The sequence below is a fragment of the Brachionichthys hirsutus genome, chromosome 9, assembly GCF_040956055.1.
Source record: "Brachionichthys hirsutus isolate HB-005 chromosome 9, CSIRO-AGI_Bhir_v1, whole genome shotgun sequence".
Classification (NCBI taxonomy): Eukaryota; Metazoa; Chordata; class Actinopteri; order Lophiiformes; family Brachionichthyidae; genus Brachionichthys; species Brachionichthys hirsutus.
The window spans coordinates 4,521,335-4,544,096 of record NC_090905.1 but is presented as its reverse complement, the minus strand read 5'-3'; the positions used below and the strand labels follow the sequence as shown (position 1 = coordinate 4,544,096).

Below are 22,762 nucleotides of genomic sequence, written 5' to 3'. Positions count from 1 at the left end.
GCTTCGATTGCATTGTTGTTTGTTCACTTTTAATAAACATTTTAAAATTAGTCTTGACTCGAATTCTGTTTCAGATAAAATAGGTAACGACTAACTTAATGTGCAGGAATAAAATACGTGTACCTGGTTCTGTCACAGAATTATCAGTGGATATACTGGGGGAGTAAGTAATACTAAAGAAAATAACTAGGGAAGATGCAAAAGCTTAAACCATTACAAAGTGATAGGTTAAGTCTACTCGTGATTGGAAAAAGTCTGACAATCATTTTGCAAATGTTTATTTACTAAATCATTAATTACACAAATGTGGGGTCATACATGAAAGACTGAGTATTTTCATTTCCTTCACTGGTCCTAAACATTGGGAGGGAAGGCACCTGTAAAATAAAACAAAAGGTTTATTCAAAGCAACAACAGACTCAGCACGCGTAGATTACTAAAGACCTAAATCACAAGATCACTCAAGCATCCTCTAGAAACAGATCTTATCTACCCAAGTAGCTGAAATAAAGAAATTGGTATCTTTAAATGTCTACATCCAAACTGCATTTTACATCCATAATTCATAGAGGAGAATGAGCTTCATCACATGGCACGCCGATAACCCCTTAATAGCTCAGTGTCAGCGAAACCACAGAGCTTCTGGAGGAAAATACGGATGTTGCTATATATATGCTGATTTATTTATGTCTGACAGGCTAGACTCTTCCTGAAAAGGACAAATTTATCCACAGCACACTGACCTGTGTCTCACTGCACCAGTCTGTAAGTGATGTACCTCCCAGCTGTTTCACTGGGTCGGATGATCTTCACTACCTGGAAGGGTTGAAGAAAAGTGGCCCATTTTAGGATGAATTCTCCTGTAATGAGTCTTCAATTAAGCATTACCTGTCCTCGTTTCAACCCAAAATAGCGAGCCACAGGGTCCCCAGCCTGTATCCGCGGCAACTGACTTTCCTTTAATTTACTGAGATAGAAAATGTTAAGGGAGTATTTATGCATACATATTTTCACACTATTGTGTTTCATTAAAACATTTCATAAAACAAGATGCTGGTCTTGGGCTAAAGCAACTATTTTATGTTTTACAACACTGTACTCAAGTTTCAAGATAACCGAGTGTAAGCTAAACAGGCAATTCAGATTTAAAAAGACTTGTAGTCGCTCAATCTAAATCTCTCAGAGTGTGAAAGGATACTATCTTGCCAGAAGTTCTGTCACTTCCTCTTTTGTCATGACAATGTGCTCTGGAACAAGCTACAAGACAAAATTTAAATGTATTAAAAACACAGATTTCATTGTATAGCTAAGATACAGCGATAACTTTGAAATATAGCATTATATACAAAGGCATTTCAATCTAATGGACAACGATTTGGGGTATACCTCGTGTTCTGTGATGTTAATCAGCAGCTCCTGTTGTAGAAAATGTTCCAATATGTATTTGGGTGCCATATCTACTAGAGACTGTAAAGAGACATATCAATGAATGAGTGTGATATGACAGAAAGATCAACAACAACAAGACAATCAGAGCATATTCACAAGAGTTGTTCAGAAATCACAAGACTTATCCTCATAATGAGCTTCTGTTTTGGTTTGGTCAACATCCAGAATAGAACTAAGTTAGTTATTTACCTGTTTGGCTGATGGCGTCATGCCCATCTGAACAACAATGATGGCCCGTGTGATGTTCTCCTCCTGCATCCTCTGACAGTACATCTTAATCGTCTTGATTCCCACCTTGGGTTCCTCTGAAATGTATTATATTCCATATTGACCTCACGTTTAGCTCAATGGGCCATTTATGACATGTGTATTTGAAGGATAAAGCTGGCTCCCAAGTAAAAGAATCAGTAAAAGAATCTACCTGGAAAGAAAACGAACATTTGGTCTGTGGGATCATCATTATGCGCCACCAGTACAGTGAGGTCTGTGCGCCTGGGGCGACCCTCACTCGGCTTGTCCCCGAACTGACTCTTGAATTCATCCAGTGTCTGGTCCAACTCATCCTGCGTCACCAGGTAGCCTCTGTCGTGGCACAGCTGAGGGTGGAAAGGTTAGAGTCGGTGCCCGGGACAAAACTATTAACTCAACTCGGTTGAGAGGGAGGAACCGCTGTTTTAGCAAATCTCGCTAGTTTACATGCTAAACTAGCGAGATTAATCACTTTCCGCTCTAACGCACCTGCATGATGGTTTTGCGAATCTTCCACAATCTGTAGGTCTCTTCTTCATCATCCATGCCTGCGGGAACTATGACAATATCCCTGGATTAAAGTCTAAACCGTCGCCAATTCAAACAACATCCGCGAGCGAGCACAACACACGCTCCAGACTACCGACGCAGAGTGATGACGTGACCATTGCGCCGCGTCATTCTGACGTCGTTACGCTTCTTCTGTCGTTTAATAACAAAGTGCATGGCGGATTCAAAAGGAAAATGGCGTTCTCTTGGTAGAATGAAGCCGCTTTATGTCGTTTTGACATTTGGCGCAGTGGCGAGCTGTGGACTACTAGTGACGTCAGCACTGTATTTTGCTTTGTTCTCAACGGTAGCGTATTTCTGTACCATCCCTGTCTGACGTGTGTAGTATTTGTTCCTGGTATTATTGTGATGATAGTAAGATGTTTTACTAATCATTCGGAAAATATTTTTACATTATGAGTGTTGTAATAGGCCTCATGCTCCCTCTTATAAGATAGGATCTATTCGAGTAAAATAATATATTCTACTCTTGGGGGGTGTAGATAACACATCGGGACAAACTGCGCCGTTTAAAGTGATTTTATATTTTTCTACTGACTGATCCGTTGTTGTACTGTTTACCTGCGGTGTAAATTGTAATTAAATAAGCAGGACACAACCCCTATGGACCCTACTACTGCGACTGTACTTTCGGCTTGTTCCGCTAGAGGTCGCTACAGCAAATGAACCTTCTCCAACCTACACCCTTCAAACCGGAAATGACGCAGGGGCTTCATTCAAGCATCGCAGTCAGCTGGGCGATTGTGTTATCTGTCTGAGAGCGGTGTTGGCATTCTAAAGGTTGTTAGGTCCGATTAGCAGGAGTGTTGTTGTGAAAAGAAATGAATTAATTTAACACACACCATTCAGGCATAAACCTGAAAGTGCTTTTAATGTCATGATGCTGGTTCTGGGGGGGTCATATGTGCTGCTAATCAGACTGGCTCACTGATGAAAGGGTTCATTCTCATGTTAAGATCATTGCATAACGAGTTAATAATGTGTTTGTTTGGACTGTTGCTCTTTGCCCCAGTGCGTGGAGCTCAATCCCTCAAGTCTTAAATCCTAAATAGTCCTCTTTCTTTATGGGTTTGTGGACTGTGGACTGCAGCATACAGGCATCTCTGATGCGGATTTATTAACAGAGAGTTCTATTACGGGGGAAAATAGCCTTTCATTTTTTGATAATTATTACCTTTTCCTTTTACATAATGAAGGAGGACCGGGTACTTTGGTAATCAGTGTGCGTTGGGGTGTAGCTGAAGCCTCTCAGCTAGCTTACACATTGAATCACTGTCAGCCTTCAGTGGACCTTACTGAAGGGCAGTCATGCGCTTGATAGGGTCCACGGTCCTTTTCTCCGTCCTGCTGCAGGCTATGGTGAGAAGTAGATTAGACACTGGTTTATGTATTTTTTAGTGGCAGGTTTGGTTGGATTGAGCTTTTAATAAGAAAAGTTATGTGCTCTTTGTTTTTGTTTTTATTTAATGTTTATTGTCATTAATATGTATTTTCATATTTATGTATTTGGTAGTACAGTATATCAGTGCTTTAACAAGCAGGAACATATATAAGTGGGATAAAGAAGCATTTTGAAACTACGCTCATCTTCCTCCAGCCTGCTTTTAACCCTTCTTTCTTCCTTACAGTCTGCTCCGGGAGAGGACTGGCAGGCAGCTACGTCTATTTATAATTTCTCAGCAACAGATATTGATGGCAATTTGGTCTCCCTAGAAAAATACAGGTAAACCAATCTGACATTCCTTCATTTAGTATCTCTATGCAAACCTCCTCACTACAGAATTATGGATGTGTCTTAAACATTTTCAGGGGGTATGTTGTCATCATCACCAACGTTGCCTCCAAATGAGGTAAAACCCCAGTAAACTACTCTCAGTTTGCGGAAATGCACGCCACTTACTTTGAGAGAGGTTTACGCATCCTTGCCTTCCCCTCCAACCAATTTGGGAACCAGGTGAGTAAAAAAAAAAAAATGTTTTATTAACACACAAGGTCTGAACAGGCCCAGAATGTAATCTGAATCATTTTAATCCAGAACAATGAGAGACAAAATCAAACTGTAAATTGATGTCGATGAGGCCTTAAGGTTAATAATAATAAAAAAAATCACCACAGTATTATTCTTTCTATGGAAAAATAAAAGCATCATGCTGTTATAAATTATGCCAAATTTAGTTTCATAAGCATCGGATTTATAGTTTTCTTATTCTTAACCGGTTCAAGGCTCGAATAATACTGACCACCTGTATTATTTCTCTCATTTTGTGTTACTCTGCAGGAACCTGGCACTGAAGCTCAAATCAAGCAGTTTGCACATTCCTACAATGCTCAGTTTGACATGTTCAGTAAAATCGACGTGAATGGGGAAGATGCTCATCCTTTATGGAAGTGGTTGAAAGAGCAGCCCAACGGAGCAGGCTTCCTGGGAAAGTAAGTGGTGAAAAAATGTTGATTCTATAATGACAGGATGGCCTTGTGGTTGAATTAGAAATACTGTACAACCTCAGCATCAATAATTGATCTTTGCAGTGTTTCCCCCAGTGATTATTTTCTAACATGTTTGTTCTCATTCTCATTCCTGCAGTCGCATCAAGTGGAATTTCACCAAGGTAATGTTTTTTTTATTGTTTATGTGTGTAGAATAGAATAATTCATTTCAGAAAACTCTTATTATAAAAGTCAAACAGAAATGGAAAATTTGTTCATGAATTTTGTGTTTGCTGTATTACAATCTTTTTTCTCTTTTTTCTTCCTGTAGTTTTTGATCAACAGAGAAGGTCAGGTGGTGAAGAGATATGGAATCCTGGATGATCCAAGTGTATGCTTTTTGCTTTTAACATAGAATTGAACTTTCAAATCAATAAAATTGGCTGCAGCTCATAATTTACAAAAGCAGTCCAGGTTTTATTCCCTTAAAGAATAGAATATACTACATGGGTACTGTTATGCCAACTAATGAAAAATCTTTCTCTTGCCTTCTTCCCAGGTGGTGGAGAGGGATCTTCCTCTATACTTGTAAATGATCAATGGATGATTGATGACTCACTTACCGATGCTTTGTCCACTTTGTCGCCTGTTAATAACCTTTCTCTGGAGCTCCAGACCTTAGAGGATTTAGTTTGGTTCTACCCCAGACCAGTGACGGCCTGTTCATAAATCCGCACGGCGGCTGGAGCAGACCTGATGAAATTGGCGTGCAAACCTCCTGGGTGAACCAAGCTTGCATTCCTTTTTTTTTCTCTGGAGAGAAAGAGAAATATTATTTTAATGTGACTCTTAATATGGATAAAACAATCTGTGGCATCGCAATAAAACCGACTTTGTTTGAATCATATTCATGACTGAGATGTTTATTGTATGTCAATACATTGTTATATATCATTCTATTGGCGTGACTAATAGAATAGATATGAGTAGATGTTGTTTCTCCCGGCTGTCGTTATGTAATAATAATCATTCATTCTGTAATGGAAATTGGTCAAAATGGTAGAAAATCAAGTTTGCCACAGTGCAAGTGTGTGCATGAGTGACCCCACTTTTCAAAATGAAACTTTGAACGGGTTATGGTTTAGAGGAACTGTCGCTCAGTTTTGGGAAGCTGTGACATCAGTGTGTATAAATATTTATTGATCCGGCAGTAGCCCGTGCATGAATTGTAATTGTGTCCATAGGTCATAGGGTCATATGGACAGCACTATCAGATTATAAACCCAATAAAAATAGAGCAATTACAATGGAGCTATATTTTAACCAAGGCGAATGTGCATGAGATATACATACAGCACAAAGTGACTGAAATATAGATGTCAAAGGTTCAGCTAGATCAGAGAGAACTTAAGAGAATTTTTATTTATTTTTACATAATTGGATATAGTTAATTATCTCTGAGTGACGATTAGTCTACATTTCCGTTTATGGATTTGGAAGCAAACTTAAAAATCATCCAACTTCAGTGCAGTCCTGTTTCAGGGCATCCGGTACGCTCTTAAGCAGGCAGCAGTGCCGCCAGTGTCCTGAAGGGGGTGCTACACCACACAAAGTAAACCCTGGCAGCGGCAGCAAGTGCGGTGCAGTAGTGAGGAGATACCGCACAGATGAAGGGACCGTCGGTGAAAGCAGTCACACATTCCTCCGTTTGATTACTGTTTTTAGATCGAACGCCTCCCCGCTTCCTCCCACCGCCCCGGAGGGTCTTTCATTCGGAGCTTGGCTGTTTCCCCCCCTCCAGGAGGCTGAATGGAGGCTGCAGCGGAGGGAGCGGTCGGGCTGTCGGAGGCCAGGGACGGGAGTCCGCTATCCCTGGCCGCAGCATCCGATGATGGGGACACGGTCGTTGGAGTTAGCTACGGAATGGACGCCGCAGACATGGGTACCTTGTCGTTTTTTTTCGTTTTTTTTTTTACTGCTGTATGGAATGTTTTGTTTCATTACCCCGACATAAAAAAAAAAAAATCATTTATAGCGTATTCGTTCTGTTTACCAGAAAGTCCCGACTCATCTTAGCTAGCAAGGCATTTGGTAAAGCTATGCTAGTAGCTAACTTGGCCGACTGGAAGAGGTAAACAGGTAAAGTTACGGGACTAGTTTGTGTGATATTGTTTAACATTGGTTTAGTTTAGGGTTAGGAAATGAACAGATGTTTGACATAAATATTCTGGAGGGGTGAACTCAATTCTGCATAATATTAATTGTATTATTTTTATTAAAAAAAAAAAAAAGCAGCATTGTTTTAACAAGCTTGTAAGATATATGTTATAATTAAGCAATACAAAAATGGGGTTGCCTTTTATTTTATCATTTATTCAAAACTGGTAAAATACATGTGAACGTTTTACTATTTGGGACTCGTATTAGTGAACATTTTCAGTCACATTCACTCTAAAACACATTTTCAGTTTAATATACTGTTGGGAAGTTGTGTGAAGGTTCTCAGCATCCTAAAGACATCACAATACTGTCGGCGGGGTCAGCTGCGCCTCTGTGCCTGCACAAGAGCCATTATCACTGCTCTCTTCATATTCTCTCGGGCCTCCGCCGAGAGGGTGAATGCTTCCTCTTTATGCATCTTCTCACTTGGATTTTCCATTTTGAAGTCCGCTGAGCTTTGAAGGGGGGGGGGGTGACACTTCCATATCCAGCTGTTCCATCCACAGTGTGAAATAAAGCAGTGACAGTCACAGGCGCTCCTCAACAATAGGGGTCTTTAGACTGGAGTCCTCGGCTGCAGAGGCAGTCATCGAGGAGACGCATTTGGATGGTGAAGTAGAGACGTGGCAGGTGTGGCGTTTTAATATTGGACAGGTTTTGACACTTTATCAGCAGAGAAATGTGGGAAAACTGCTGGGGGAGTCTGCTAGACTGCTGAAATCCTCTAGGAGTGTTAAGAAACAGATTAGGAAAAACAAAAAGCAGACGGTCTCTTTCTTCTCATCATGGAGCTCAGAGCTAAATGCCCCCAAAGTGATGTTTCTGAAGATGTAGCAGCTCTCCCTCCTCGGAGTGCAGCTTTGCAGAGTAAATCGGAGGAAGCAGAGGGGAAATGCATCTGAAGGACGGAAGGTCAACATCAAGCTAGTTTAAGATGTGTTCGAGTAAAGTCATCCACTTGCCAAGCTCTCTGTGTGCGGTGTCCGTATGTGTCTCTGCTTGTGTCTGCTACTGCGCGTTTGTGTTTTCATGCTGAGGGCCGTTTGGTCAAACCACAAGGGTGTTATTCTGCCGTAAGGGAGGAATGCAGAAAGCCTCTTTGAAAAGCTGAGCAGCAGGAAGTTGATGACTCCTTAATTTGATGCCGCCATCCCCTTTCAGGACTGTGTTTTTCAGTAGACGCGTAAACACGTTAGCCGTGTTTTTGATGGTTTTGTTATTGCTAACCGGGTGGCTGTTGCCTAGCAGTCTCACGATGATGACAAAATTGTGATTTTGTTTTAAACCTGTAAAGCATGAATCACAAATATTTTTTTTGAAACTAGTGTGTAAAAAATATATATACATTTAAGTTTTATTTGCATAAATATTTTGCTACATCCAACATTTTTGTGTGTGCAAAATGAAAATAGTATACAGGAAAAAATGTACTTTGTACAGGACTCAAAAATGTGTAAAGGTATGATAGACTTGGTATAAACAATTTAAAGGTTAAAGAGTGAAATGAATGCTGTTTGTTTATTACTCATGATTACAATTAGTAGACGTCTGAAAACAGAGAGAGCGGTAGATAATTCATGTCTGTCCCAAGTAAATATCATAGAGATAATAAAGATTGGCGCTTTAATTTTAGCATCTTATTTCCTGGAGACAAACGGCGAATGAAGACCGGACTGACTGTCTAATTCGCTCATGGAAAAATACACAGCGGCTGCGATGAAGAGCTCAAAGGTGGAATAACCTGGTGGCGCTGATTTAAGATCAGTTTGCCTTCCCGCTGTCTAAACAGCAGCCATCGCTGTTGCCTAGCGCTCCTCTGCGAAACAAACTGGGTGGAGGTGAACCGCAATTTAACACTTAAACTAAAAAAAGGCGTTCTCATTTTTGCTCTGTGCAGCATCCTTGACGAGAGAATAAATAGTTTTCTAACGCTCACCTCATCCTCACAATGTTGTCAGAGAAAATGTCACCGACTCGAGAGTTGACTCCGATTTTTGGATTTCTGCTTTAGGCTTTACAATGGCATGAAAAATGAATACCCAATCGATAGCTGGATTTATCCAAGACCAAGATAACAAACCAGCAGCTCAAAGATTGCCTTCCTGATCTCTTCCTCAGGAAGTGACAGCATTGATCCCGGACTTCCCCGTTATTGCTGCCCTCTCAATTCAATCTGAGCTATTACGTTATGCACGTTCATGTCTGTACTTGTCTCGGGTGCAACGGGCCCCTTTGTTTTTCCTATTGTGAATAGTTATGTTGATTTGACTTCATGTGTGTTGGTTGCATGTACATGTGGCGTCTGCGTGAGGCGAGCTGCATCACTTCGGCTGTGTGGCTGTGCTAATCATATATCCTGAAATAAATTCAGTGGTTTCTGTGATAATGCAAATAAGCCTGCCCGTCTCGCCTCGGCTCCCCTGGCTGTCACTAGCCGATAAAGGATCACTCGCTTAAGGGTTGTAAGGACACACACACACACACACACACACATAGCAGCCTGACCTGGCAACGGCCTAAACTGGAGTCTATTTGTTGCTCCAGCCTCTTCAGAAGTGTGCAGACCGCCGCTGCTGCGGTGTGACGGCGCAGGAAGACCCATTTCACCCCATGTCACGTTATTCTGAAGCCACTTTGCATTAGCATTAGCATTCTTATTGATGGAATGAGCCAGGTGTCTGTCGGAGATACTTACTTGCCTTGCGCTTGCAAGTGGCTGCTTATTGTTGCGGTGTAATCCTGTTTATATTATTCCAGCTGACATAAATATAAATGGCGAGAAATGTTAATGCAGTCAAAGCTTTCTGACGTCTCTGCTCCCCGTGATTAACATGCGACGGTGTTTGCTCTTTACGTTGTACTGGAGGACAGAGATAACGGCTAATATTAAAACGCGTCATGCAAATGGTCAAAGGGAAGCTCGGAATTTGAGGTTGAAATTTCTGATCAATTAGAATGATTTATGTGCTGGGAAAAAATACTCCGTTGTGGTTTTGCAGCATCTAATAGCACTGCACGGATCTGATGTTGTTTCTGTGGCGGTTCGCTCAGAGCGGGAGCGACGGAGCACATGATCGGATGCACAGCCTGAGTCGGGCTCACTTCGATGCACACAGACTTAAAATGTGCGGCCTCACGCACTCGCACGCACCTACACACGCATACACACTCTTGAGCGCAGCCTTAACCGGTGCAGGCGTGCAGAAAAGAGATCGCGCTGCAGTGAGCTTGACATACAGAAACACAAATATGTACTACATAGGAGACCGGCATTTGAGAAGGACAGAATGGATGTGAAAGATCTGCACAAATGGCATGCATTCACACGCTGGTAAATACAAATACAGATTAAACGGCAACCCCACCAAGAAGAGCCTCCTCTTTAATTTTCATCGCAAACATTCCTTCACCAGCAACATTTCTTCCATGTATTGTTCCAGCTTGCATGGAACATTGCTGGAATTGCATTGGCACCCCTTGGATTTCTCATCCTGGTGTGAATTTCTGCTGATGTGTAGCAGAAGAACAGAAGGATTGAGAGAGAGAGAGAGAGAGAGAGAGAGAGAGAGCGTGCAGGACTGCTATTCTGTGGCTCAGTCACATGAATGCCCACGAGAGGCAGGCAGCAAAAGCCGAGCTATTAATTCAGCTGCACACAGACTCAGCCTGGGAAGATGCAATCCCACTCCTGAGTGGCACGGGGTGATGTAGTGTCTCAATGTCGGACTGTCCTTGCTGCTGCAGGCCGAGTCATTTAAAGCCAGTTAGAGGTTGGAACCGGAAAAATCCTCCCGGTCTTCCTTATCGTGCTTTAATAGTTCAAAAACCCATTTGGCCAAACGCGCTATGGGCTTGGCGTAAAGAGTTAAAAGACGCTACGTCTGCATTGAAAAGGGAATGTAGCACCAACAGACACATTTCGCTGTAAACCTTCAGTCATAGCAGGAAAACGTAGTTATACAAGTTTGGAAAAACTGACAATGAATTGAAGTAAGTAATTAGGAGCACTGGGAGAATGTTTGCATAAAATTATTCACATTTCCACAACAGCAGTAAATCTGTTTGATCTGTCTGAGCATGCACCGAAAAGGGAAAGAACAATTGCTACAGACGTAAGAACATTGCTTTGAATTGTTTAATCGTTGACATTTTGCATTGTGCTAATTCACAGCAGTCGGACTGTGTTGTTACAAACGCAGCGTGTCTGCAGCCTCGCTGTAGATTTGGGTGTGATGCGGTTTACGATGATTATCGTGCCGAGCTCAATCAGCTTCACACTGCCTCGTCCCTTCTCCCTGCGTCTTTCCACTCTTAAATGTATTTTCTGTTCTGCCTACAGCCTGTTCTTAGACACAGCAACACGTCAGAAAGCTGCCTTGTAATAACATGAACTTATTTATTTTTTGGTGAGTTACATTCCAGGCCGGATATGAGTCACAAATAATAGCTGCATGGATAAGAACTTCCATCTTTCTGTGTTTTAATAACTCTAAGAAAAGACTGGAAATCCACAATGTCCACTGGATTCATCCTTTTGGATCCACAAATGTTTGGATAAAAGTTCGCAGCCGGTCAATCCAGTAGAATCTGAGGCATTTCAGTTTGGATCAGAGTGATGGACGGCTGCTAGCGTGGCTCAGAAGGAGGTTACACAATCAGTGGGTAGGACTTTGACAAGGACTTGTTGTCCATGTAGCAGTTCTGACAGGCCCCTCCGCTGTTTGACATTGTTATCGCATGATGTTGGACTGCTGTGTCTGCCTTTTGGTGTTCCATCATTGCCACTGAGGAAACTAATAATTCAGAGTGTAATGGAGACTTCCTCTTCCTCTTTCAGATGCGGCTGCTAAGAAAGCCTTCATCACAGAGGTGAGTGAACATCCGTCGCTTTCACACTTCTGTTTGCTCATTTTTGATTCTCCATATAAATCGCTACCTTGGCTTTGGTTTTTACTACTGAATGCTGCTCACATGAAGACTACAGAGAACGAGAACATTAGACAGAAATATTCAAACCTCACTTTCCTATCAGTGTGGAAACTCGGCTCACATTATGTTGATCCTCCTATCTAGCAAAGATTCAAAAGTACTGCGAGGTGTTTAATTTCAGGCTACTGATGACCGTCAAGTCCTCTTAAATGCCGGTTTACACTAGAAATCTCAAAGGACATCGCTTGCAACGGTGCATTAGATCACAAGTAGCATTTAAACGGATTCTGCGTCAGATCACAGGACCATCTGTCCAGACCTCATGCTGTGCTGCGCTCTGGATGTCACTGCTTGGCATCCGTTCTGATGCCACTGAGTCTTTATCATTCAGATAATCAATAGTAATGAGCAGATGCATCTGCTCCCATGCTGCTCTGAAGTCTCTCTTGCTCTAACCCCGGTCAGATGCCGTCCTCATCCTCAGGCCAGCCGGGTCAGGGGAAGAAGATTGGCCACAGAGGGGTGGATGCATCAGGGGAGACGACTTACAAGAAGGTGCTGTCGACGTCGCCCCTTTGGTTCTAAGCATTTCAACACTGATGAATTTATCAGACTCCAGAGTAAAGCTTGCACTGGCATTGAGAGTTATGTTTCTCCCTGCATCTCTCGCCCTTCCTCCCTCGCAGACCACATCCTCAGCCTTGAAAGGCGCCATCCAGCTGGGCATCGGTTACACTGTGGGCAACCTGAGCTCCAAGCCCGAGAGAGATGTGTTGATGCAGGACTTCTACGTGGTGGAGAGCATCTTCTTCCCGAGGTCTCTACTCCAACCAAACACATAAACCGCTCTGTACACATGTATTATATTACCAGTGAACATATGCTGCTGCAGTGGATCTTCATTTTAGTGATATTTATTAACCTTTTCTGTTTGAGAAAGTTAATCTGAATTTTGTTTTTCCTGTCATATCGTTTCTGCGTCTTAGTGAAGGCAGTAATCTCACCCCGGCACACCATTTCCCAGACTTCCGCTTCAAGACGTACGCTCCTGTGGCCTTCCGCTACTTCAGAGAACTGTTCGGCATCAGGCCGGATGACTACCTGGTAAGATTTGAGTCGCTGATAACTGCATCTGTTTATGGCATGAAAAGAGTTTGAGAGGTGCAAGAAACAAATGGAGGCCAAAGTCGGAAAGGTTTAATAGGCTGAGAAATGTGGATGAGAAGCGGAACTGAGATGGGAAGGATGAGGAAGAGGAGGGTGGTCTGCAGCTTGTCATTCCTCATCAGGGTTGAGGGGCCTGGAGGCTGCATGATTCACCACCCTGCCCTGGGTAGTCTAACACAGCACACACACACTGCTGCATATTCCTTCTGCATGAATCTTTAACACAACGGCACTGACTAAATTCAAACTCTCCATTTGTCCTTGTTTCTGCTTTTTTGTCCTTTGCTCACGTATCACTATATTGTCCCCGCGGGTCACCTGAGCCCACCACAAACATGCAAGGAGACTCATTTTAAGCCTTTTGTGGGCAAAAACCAAAATAACGGCTTTAAAAGCCTTTCAGTGGGCAGTAGCATGAATTATCTGTAATGGATGAGAATCCGGTTAAAGGTTACAGAGAATGATCCACGCTAGAATTACAAAAAAAAAAATAGTTTGAAATGATCAGGAAATATTTGAAAAGGAATGTTGGAAACATTTAAAAAAAAAACACCGAAACCATTAGATTTTCTTTTGAATTTTCGTCACTGCAAGGGAACAAATTAAGGTATAATCACGCAAAAAACATCTAAATGTACCCAAACACCATGGAATCAGTACCATGGCAACAGATTTGTTGTGTCTTCAAAAGCTATGGAGGAATCAAGATGGGCTTTTTGGTATTTTAGTGCATTTATCCATTCATGCATGTAATTGGTTTAAATCGAGCATTTTCTCAGATCCGCTGCCAAGTAGAAGTTGTGCTTTGTTCACATTTCTTTGCCTGTTTGTGCGTTTTCCTTCTCCACAGTACTCCCTGTGTAACGAGCCTCTGATCGAGCTGTCCAATCCCGGAGCGAGCGGCTCTGTCTTCTACCTTACAAGGGACGACGAGTTCATCATCAAGACCGTGATGCACAAGGAGGCTGAATTCCTGCAGAAGCTGCTGCCTGGATACTACATGGCAAGTGAAAACCTTAAGCTGGGGCCATTTCATTAGAGGCTGCATTTCAGCAGTACCCCCCCACCCCCCCCCCCCTCTCAGTCAGCAGGCTCCTGATGAATGAACACAAGCAGCAACAGCTCCATGTATGTCCATGCTACCCTTTCAGCTTCTTTAAGGTTCACTGTGTCGGCAGCCAAGGCCCAAGATCACTGCAGGAATCTGGCTTAATCATTCAGGGGCTTTAAAGACCTCGGTTGTGCGCTGGAACATTTCCGTGGGTATAATTGGTCTACAAAGGAAGTACGGCGGAGAGATGCGGGCTCATTAAGAGACGTCTGCAGCCGGAGGGAGAGCAGGAGGACTGAGGACGATAAACAGAGGGATTCATCACACAACAAGTCGTTTGTGAAATGTTGAGTGTTTACCCGTTATAAGAAAATAAGCAATAATCAGCAAGGCTCTGAAGCAAAATGAGGCTGGATGAGGAGTCTGCCTCTGGGCAGCATACAAATTACAATGATGTCCCCAACTCGACTGCTGCCGCCTCTCTCCCTCTGTGTGTTCTCTGTCTAGTAACGCCTCGCCTTCCCATCCTGCCTCATATATCACTGCCACAGCTGCTGGGGACACGCAGTTTATTTTCTTCTATGTCTTGTTCTGCCCCGTCTTTGAATCCTTCTGCCTTCCTTTCATTCTCATATCTGCGCTCCATCCTTCTTCTCTCTCCACCTCAGATTAATAATATAAATACTGTGAATCTGTTGTTGCTTTCGTGTCTGACATTTGTCGCTTGCTTTCTCTCCTTGCCAGAACTTGAATCAGAATCCACGTACATTGCTGCCCAAGTTTTTTGGCCTCTACTGCGTGCAGTCGGGCGGAAAGAACATCCGCGTGGTTGTGATGAACAACGTCCTTCCCCGTGTAGTTCGCATGCACCTCAAATACGACATGAAGGGCTCCACCTACAAAAGAAGAGCATCCAAGAAGGAAAGGGAGAAGGCCAGGCCCACTTTCAAAGACCTGGACTTCATGCAAGACCTGCAGGACGGACTGATGTTGGACCAGGACACTTACAATGCGCTGGTCAAGACTCTGCAGAGAGACTGCCTGGTGAGCTCGATGGAGCGACGGGACACATTTCTGCCGCTACGCAAAGGCCCACTGACATATTATGTTGAGATAAACAGGCATGTGAGATGGCAAGAAAGGAAAATCACCTCGGGGTGCAGCGGTAACACCCTCATCAAAAGCCCTCAGAGAAATAGAGAGAGAGGCAGGAAGAGTGAGAAGGAAGGATTAAGGTTGATGATGTGAGGGAGGATAAAATTATGTTGTTTCTAGGGGTGGGGGGGTGGGGGGGGGGGAGAAATGAAAACTCCATGATGCTTACAGTTCACTGATTATTAAGGGACAGGGAGACGGGGGTCGTGGAGGCAGTGAAAGAAAAGGCTATTCATGAGAGTGTCTGGCTTTCCCTCACTATAAATGAGAGCTTCGCTGTGAGCCGGAGGCTTAGCAAGGTGTCTCTTCTTGTAAATCACCTCCAGTTTACGTTCATTATGCACGCTCTTTATGTGCACACACTAGGCAACTTATACAATGTTTATTCATGCATGCTCCGCCTGCTCGTCACGCACGCCGTCCTGTTGCTCAGGTGCTGGAAAGCTTTAAGATCATGGACTACAGTCTGCTGCTTGGTGTTCACAACATGGACCAGGCAGAGAGGGAGAAGCAGATGGAGGGCTCGCAGGGGGACAGCGACGAGAAAAGGCCTGTAGCCCAGCAGAAGGCCCTGTACTCCACAGCCATGGAGTCCATCCAGGGAGGGGCTGCCTGCGGGGGGTCCATCGACGCTGACGAAACGTGGGTTCAGCCACAGAGAGAAGAACCAACATTCAATCTTTACACAGTCTGGACGTCTGTAAATATATTGTGCAAAAAAAAAAATATTCCTACTCCATAAAACAGTCATAACTGTCATGTCAGGTGATCTGAGCGACCAGATCAGATCCAGATTGTGATTTTGGAGTAAATTTTCTTTACTTTACGCTTTTCATTCTCGTCTGCAGGATGGGCGGTATCCCCGCTGTGAATGGAAAAGGAGAGCGACTCCTCCTCTACATTGGAATCATTGACATCCTTCAGTCGTACAGGTGCTCGCCACTCTTTGTACAGACTATTATTAACCCAGTGCAGTCACCAGAGGGCTTATATCAGGTCCGGATGTTGTTTGCATTTATTTGTACACAACTCTAATACGTAAGACACGTTTGGTATCGCTGTGTTAAACTGTTCTTGTCTTTGTTTCTGAAGGCTTATCAAGAAACTGGAGCACACATGGAAGGCTTTGGTCCATGATGGGGTGAGATTTTAATTTTTTATTTATTATTGTTGTTGAAGATTGTCTCGTAGATTGTATGATATCAGATCTGACATCATTATTTAAGATCGTAGTCTTTGTCCCGTAAATGGAACTAAATCCTGCAAAACATTTCAGAAGACCCTGTGATGTGATGTGTTGAGGAAACGTGTCATAATAAAATACGTTGTAATTATTTCTTCTTGTATATTTCACATGCTAACGAATGTGTCGTTTATGTTTTTGCTATTTTGGTCAGACAATACATGGAGATAGCATCTCTCACAGCTCTTAACATCATCAACAGATAAGATCAGTCCCATCAGGCCACTGTCTGATGGGGACACTCACTCACTCGCTCACAATTCTCCAACAGCCTCCTGTGCATCGCTGTTGCTGATCATAGTAGACGCTCTTTACACACACAGTCGGTGCAGTCATAGTGAAATCCGCTGATAAGACTCCTAAAAATCTAATAATGGCCCGGCTGCTTATTCAGCCTCTTCCTCCGCCGATCTGTCTACACCAAACACTAAGTGTCATCTGTCAGCCTTCTGGCAGAGTGATGCGACTCTGCTGCAACATCAATAATGAAGAGACGTGTCTGTGGCTTTGACTTTTGTTTTTTTTTTTTGTGTGTGTATTTTCTCTCTGGTGGTTTGACCCAGAATAAACTACTAATTGAATTGGGTGCAATAGCGGCACTAATGGACAGTTTCATCTGCAGTAATAGCTGGATTGGTCATTTTGTTTTCTTAATCTTTCTCATCTCTCCCCCAGGACACTGTCTCTGTCCACCGGCCGGGCTTCTACGCTGAAAGGTTCTTCAAGTTCATGAGCAACACGGTTTTCAAGAAGAGCTCTTGTGAGTTCAGTTCACGCCTTACATAGTCAGACGGGGCCGCGCTACAACGGACACGTGCACGGATATCCAATGCCAGGCCTTTGTCCCTTTTAACTGCTAAGCCTTGAAAGGAAACTCAGATACAGTATCTAACTGCCTTATTAGGTGCTGCTTCATGTCGCTCTAAACATCAACTTGCCGCTTTCTTTATCGTCCCTCTCCAGGAGGGAGAATGTTTTGCAATGCACGAGGACAAATAATTTAAAAAACGTATTTTTTTATTTGAGTGTACATAATCTTTTACTTTGACGCCGCTATATGCCATATTACACACCCGTGTCCTCTTTGATATGTTAATGTTAATCTCCCTTCAGCCCTGAAGTCGTCTCCATCCAAGAAGGGTCGCGTGTCATTGACGGTGTCTAAGTGTGCCGGTCCTTGTTCAGCCTGGTCAGCCAGCCAGCTGCCCTCTGAGAAAGATGAAAACATCTACGACCTTAGAGGAGCTCGCAGTTTCCCGACGCTGGAGGATGAGGGTAAGTAGCATACGTGTGTGCGGCACAGCAAACACGGATGACAGGAAGAGAGCAAGATATATCCAAAATGAAACATCGCTGGGTCATTTCAGATTATGAGGATGGGTTGTTGTTTTTTTTTTGCTTTAAATGCAGGCACTGCCTACGTACTGTGAAAAAGTTTCACCGTCTCCTTTTGTGTGTGTGTGTGTGTGTGTGTGTGCGTGTCCTCCAGGGAGAACAGACCTTCCATGCACTCCTCCATCGTTTGAGGAGGCCACCACAGCATCTATTGCCACCACGCTCTCTTCCACCACCTCTCTATCTATCCCCGAGCGCTCCCCCTCTGATACCGCCGAGCATCCCCGCTACAGGTGCCAAAGCACACACACACACACACACACACACACACCATCTGCTGCAATCTGAGCCGTATTGTGTCTGTCTTGTATCCATCAGAGTACTTTATTCCCTTGTTTGGGCTGAAGTCCTTAGTATTCACAGTGTTTTATTCAGCTCTCCTACACAGCTCGTACTGACACTGTGTCCTCTGTCTCCAGGAGGCACACCCAGTCCCTCAGCCATGATGTGAGGTGAGTCTGGAACATGAATGCTACTTTCCAGCAGGTCTCACCGACTTGTTTTTATAGCATTTTCGAGGGGTTTTCACAGCCTCCGGGCTTTCTGGGTGTGGTGGGTTTTGTAGAAGAGGAAATGTGAGGTAATCCTGTAGGCTGGTGCTTTAATGAGTCGACTCATTCTTCTTATTTCACGCATGTGATGTGTTTGTGTGCAGGACCCAGGAGGAGCTGCGTGTGTGTGAGGAGGATCAGCAAACCATCAGAGTGGAGGTGGAGCTGAAGAGGCACGACAGCGAGCCCACCGTCTCTGTCCCACCGCCTTTACTTGAATCCAGGTACAGCAGTGCTGTCATAGTAACGTCTTTTAAAACGTCATGTAATCCATTAAATCAAATGAAGCGTCGGGATGATGATTGCACTTTATGCAGATGTCATGTATTTGCAAACAAATACTTGCATGCTATGAAAGATGAATTGATTCATACAGGCGAGCACACACACACACACACACACACACACGCACCATAATATATATTATGCACACACGGTTCTGTGAAGTTAATTACGTTTGCAAACAACTGGGAGTCTGATATACCATCATATCTGACATCCTGCTTTGCCCGTATGAATTTATCTCTCACACTCGCACCGAGATATAGTGCGGCATGAGTACAGTATTGTAAAAAAAAAAAAAAATACAGCTAAATTAATTATAATAATGAAATTGGGTGATGGAGAGACCTTTCGCAGGGCAGCCCTGATTTCAGCCGATCAACGCTCCGCTGGGCTTTTCATCTGGCAGAGCAAAGCTCAAACACAGGAGCTGAGGAAGCAACGTGGCCGGGCTGAAATCCTCCTTGAGGGTTTACGAGCTGGGCGGGAGCAATAAAGGCTTGCTGCCAGCTGGCAAATCTTAGAGCTGAAACAGATAACACCCCAAACAGCTGCTGGGTTTAAGCTGGACCCTGTTTTATCTAACACCTCGAGACAGGCAGGTGGCTTTATCGCGAGTGGCTCAATCAATAGCGGTTGCTGTGTGTGTGTGTGTGTGTGTGTCAGGGAGGGGGCTTTCTAAACCAGGTAACGACTCTGCACCGTCCTGCTCTCAAACCCATTTCCATCTTCCCCTCAGCGAGCTTCAGGAAGCAACTGGCGTCGAGACTCCTGATGCCGATGCAGCCGCACCTTGCGGCTCTTCATCGACGCCCGAAGTGGCCTCCTCTTCTGCCGCAGCTGCTCCCGCCTCCCCCGGGGCAGCCAAGGAAGGCCCGTCTAGTCCCAGGGGGGTGGTGGTGGTGGAGGCAGACAGGGCCAGCCTGATGTCAGGCTCAGGGTGCGTCAGCCAGGCTTCAGTTGACGATGACGATGACGTACCAATCACAGATATCTGCTTTGTAAGTAGAGCCTTGCGCGCACACACACACACACACACACGTACATGTGCAGATCTGTTTTAAATAGTTTTAGCTGATGTCCCTGCTACAAACAAAAAAATTAGGCACAATTCAAACTGGATGACCTTCCTATGTGGCATGAGAAATCCGAATGGGTTGTTGACGAGTCGGTTCCGTTATATAAGTCTCTGGCCGATGCTTCAAACGGAGGGGACGCTCACCTTTCACACAAGCAGCAGTGGGTCTGTGGATCTGCATGAGACTTCAAGCCTATTCTGGTCGTAAGCAAGATGCAAAAAAAAAAACTCAAATTGAATCAGTGCTTCGAAAACCTGAATTATTATTTATTTGGAAGAAAGAAAATAAATAAAAACATTTTGTGTTCTTGATTATTCTTGTTTACTATTGTACACAATTACAAGACAATGAAGGCCTGCTACCTGGAGGTTTGCAGGAGAGAAACAAAATGGATTAGATGTGTGTGTGTGTGTGTGTGTGTGTTTTCATCTTTGCTTCTGTCCCTCCACCTTTCTGTCATTCTTTCTTTCTTTCTTTCTGTCACTTTTCATTTCTCCGTGTGTTGATCTCGGCTCTACATTCCCCCTGTTGTTGTTGTCGGTTTCCTGATGGGAGGACCCGGGTGGTCTCTTCTCGCACTCACTGACAGCCTGCCTCATCCCCCATTGTACCGGTCTGAATGGCATGTTTGCTCCAATATTCTGAGCTGTGTGTGTGTGTGTGTGTGTTTGTTTAACATCAACCCACGCCACCTCCGTCTTCGTCCTGCGGCTGTTTCCATGTCTGAAACAGAAGAACCTACTGAAGCGTTCACACACATTAGGCAAAAACATCCTGTTTTTGTGCATTGCTTTGACCGAGGACGCATTCTCTGTCTGACTGTCCTGGCATCCTGGCTTTCTTCCCATTCCCACTTCCTCGATCCCACGCCTCATCCTCCCGTTTGCACCGATGCAGCGACTCATACCTCAGTCTGTAATCTTCAATTTGCATCCCAGGAGTTTAGAATAGACTTATCGTAATATTGACCTGCTTGTTTGCACTCCTCCACACTGTTTGAACTTATTTACCAGAATGCTCATCTCTGTGTTCCAAGATTAACACATCTTTTTTAACATTTATGCAATCACTTGTCAAATTCCCACTTTGCTTGGTCTCTCAGCAACATTTCCTCCTATATGCATCCCTAATTTTCATTTCCTGTCTTGTCTTTTCTTCTGCCGCGACCTCCCGTATCTTGCTCCTGCCTGCCCCTGCTGCTTGTCTCTTTGGCCTTTTCCTCTGTCTCCCTCTGCTGTGGTGGGTGTGTAAAAACAGCCTCCAGAGGACAAGACCTGGGTGTACTCTCCGCTACACTATGGCTCAGAGTCTAAGGCCCTGCCAGAAGGGGATTGGGAAAAAGAGACAGTAAGTGAGAAGCAACATATTAAGAATGAGGGGGGGGGGGGGGGGGGGGTCTGTAAAACAAAGCTTCTCAGCTTCCACAGGTCATCGTTGCTTTGCATCCAGAAGCCCATCCCAGCATTACAGCATCCATTCCTCCTAGATAAACGGGTGAAAGTGGTCCACGACTCACAGGGGCGTCACAGTTCACAGAGCAGGGGACATAGTTTTAATTTATCTCCAACAATGTGTATCTCTAATGCAACAATATGAATTTGCTTTAAGAGTTTATAGGTTAAAATGTTAAGATAGAGAGAATTGTGTGAACGATATCGATATCACTTGTGTCTGAATATTTTTTCTGGTTCGTTATTTCAATTCGCCCGCGCATTTTACAGCGAGGATGTTCCGAAGCAGGTTGTATGCCGATATTATTATTTTTTAAGTTCATTAAAGATTTTTGTATTTTAATAGATTCGCAGGATGTCAGAGAAAAGTATTTTAACTCGATGCAAGTTCACGTGATCCCTGACTGGAGTAAAGTGTCTGTTCCCTCGTTTTCTGGGTTAAAGTAATTCTATACTGCTGACATTTAGAAGCCCCCCCCCCTCTGTGACAAGTTGTAAATGACATCTGTTCACATGGCAGCTGCAGAAGAGTCAACAAAGGAAGCCTCAACACCCCAGCGACCAGGATTTGACTAGACCTGATCCTGATTCACGACAATATTTCATAATGGATCAGGAAATTTGTTGTTGAAAGCTTTCCGTTGATTCAATATTCCACTAAATCCACAGATGATGGCAAAACTCACACCAGTCAGACTGGTTGTGTCAAATGTTTACACCCTTTCCTCGCACTTTGGTGTGTGACGCGTGAATACATCTACATTGTTTTACTGTTACATGATTATTGGCGTGAGATTGCTGCTTGCCTTTTCTACTCTGTTTTCTTCTGTCTGTATTTTATTAGAAGCCATTTCTATTAGCTTGGTTCTCTGTCTCACTTTTACTACTGGCGGCAATCAATGTATGACAGAAGCACATTTCTTAACCTGGGGGGGTGGGGGTGGGATGTCAATGTGGATTCTGTTTACCCTCTTCACACATTCACGCCCGTCTGTCTGCATGTCTGTCTCCAACAGTAAAACCAGTTGTGCGGCAGAGAGGAGACATCTCAGTGGAGAGGACTCGTCGTTTCTGAAGGCCAGACCTTGGCGGTAGCGACAGGATCGCTGTGTGAAGCGGGATTTTCAACACGCATACGAAAACTGAACACACCGAGGGGCAAAATCACCTAGGCAGTGATGACATCACTGATACGACCACACCCGTCTTTCACCTCTGAGAAAATACATCAACTTAAAGCCAATGTGTCTGTGTGACATAGAGCAATTAATCAATTCCTTTAGTGAGTACTTACAGTCATCAGCACTCGTTTCATTCATATTTATTTATTATGGCAGCTGTGTTTTTTTTATTTTGATCCTTTTCTTCAGCTGCTCTTTTACTGTGAACTTTTCTTTGTAATGTCTCTTGTAATTCACTATTCTACTTACTGGCTCTTATTTGCACTTTTTTTCAAAACTCTTTTTACATCAAAATAATTTTTAATTTTGTTTAAATTATTTCACATCACTAACTTTTGTAGTAGCTTTTCACATTCTGTGATC

At 43.7% G+C, this 22,762-nt stretch overlaps 3 protein-coding genes across 5 annotated transcripts; 2 read left to right on the top strand and 1 right to left on the bottom strand.

Moving 5' to 3' along the window:
- Nucleotides 1-265: 265 nt before the first annotated feature.
- polr2eb (RNA polymerase II, I and III subunit E, b) lies at nt 266-2,356 on the bottom strand. The gene is made up of 8 exons (XM_068743886.1): nt 2,188-2,356; nt 1,871-2,045; nt 1,639-1,754; nt 1,387-1,467; nt 1,199-1,257; nt 889-967; nt 744-816; nt 266-377 (listed from the first exon to the last, which is right to left on the bottom strand). The coding sequence occupies exons 1-7, from the start codon at nt 2,242-2,244 to the stop codon at nt 751-753; spliced, it is 633 nt and encodes a 210-aa protein (XP_068599987.1). The 5' UTR covers nt 2,245-2,356; the 3' UTR covers nt 266-377; nt 744-750.
- Nucleotides 2,357-2,387: 31 nt separating this feature from the next.
- On the top strand, nt 2,388-5,594 carry gpx4a (glutathione peroxidase 4a). Of its 3 annotated transcripts, none has more exons than XM_068743883.1 (7): nt 2,388-2,554; nt 3,897-3,991; nt 4,078-4,222; nt 4,547-4,698; nt 4,853-4,877; nt 5,027-5,086; nt 5,255-5,594. In XM_068743883.1, the coding sequence occupies exons 1-7, from the start codon at nt 2,423-2,425 to the stop codon at nt 5,285-5,287; spliced, it is 642 nt and encodes a 213-aa protein (XP_068599984.1). In that variant the 5' UTR covers nt 2,388-2,422; the 3' UTR covers nt 5,288-5,594. The 3 variants fall into 3 exon arrangements, with proteins under 3 accessions (XP_068599984.1, XP_068599985.1, XP_068599986.1); XM_068743884.1 differs by having other exon boundaries at nt 2,462-2,527; XM_068743885.1 differs by lacking the exon at nt 2,388-2,554 and adding an exon at nt 3,485-3,627.
- Nucleotides 5,595-6,504: 910 nt separating this feature from the next.
- pip5k1ca (phosphatidylinositol-4-phosphate 5-kinase, type I, gamma a) lies at nt 6,505-21,962 on the top strand. Its single transcript, XM_068743500.1, has 18 exons — nt 6,505-6,637; nt 11,753-11,784; nt 12,310-12,399; nt 12,531-12,661; nt 12,831-12,948; nt 13,862-14,014; nt 14,807-15,106; nt 15,651-15,859; nt 16,066-16,149; nt 16,310-16,358; nt 17,136-17,220; nt 17,574-17,735; nt 17,950-18,088; nt 18,275-18,307; nt 18,511-18,630; nt 19,428-19,689; nt 21,025-21,114; nt 21,888-21,962. The coding sequence occupies exons 1-18, from the start codon at nt 6,505-6,507 to the stop codon at nt 21,960-21,962; spliced, it is 2,265 nt and encodes a 754-aa protein (XP_068599601.1).
- The last annotated feature ends 800 nt before the right edge of the window (nt 21,963-22,762 follow it).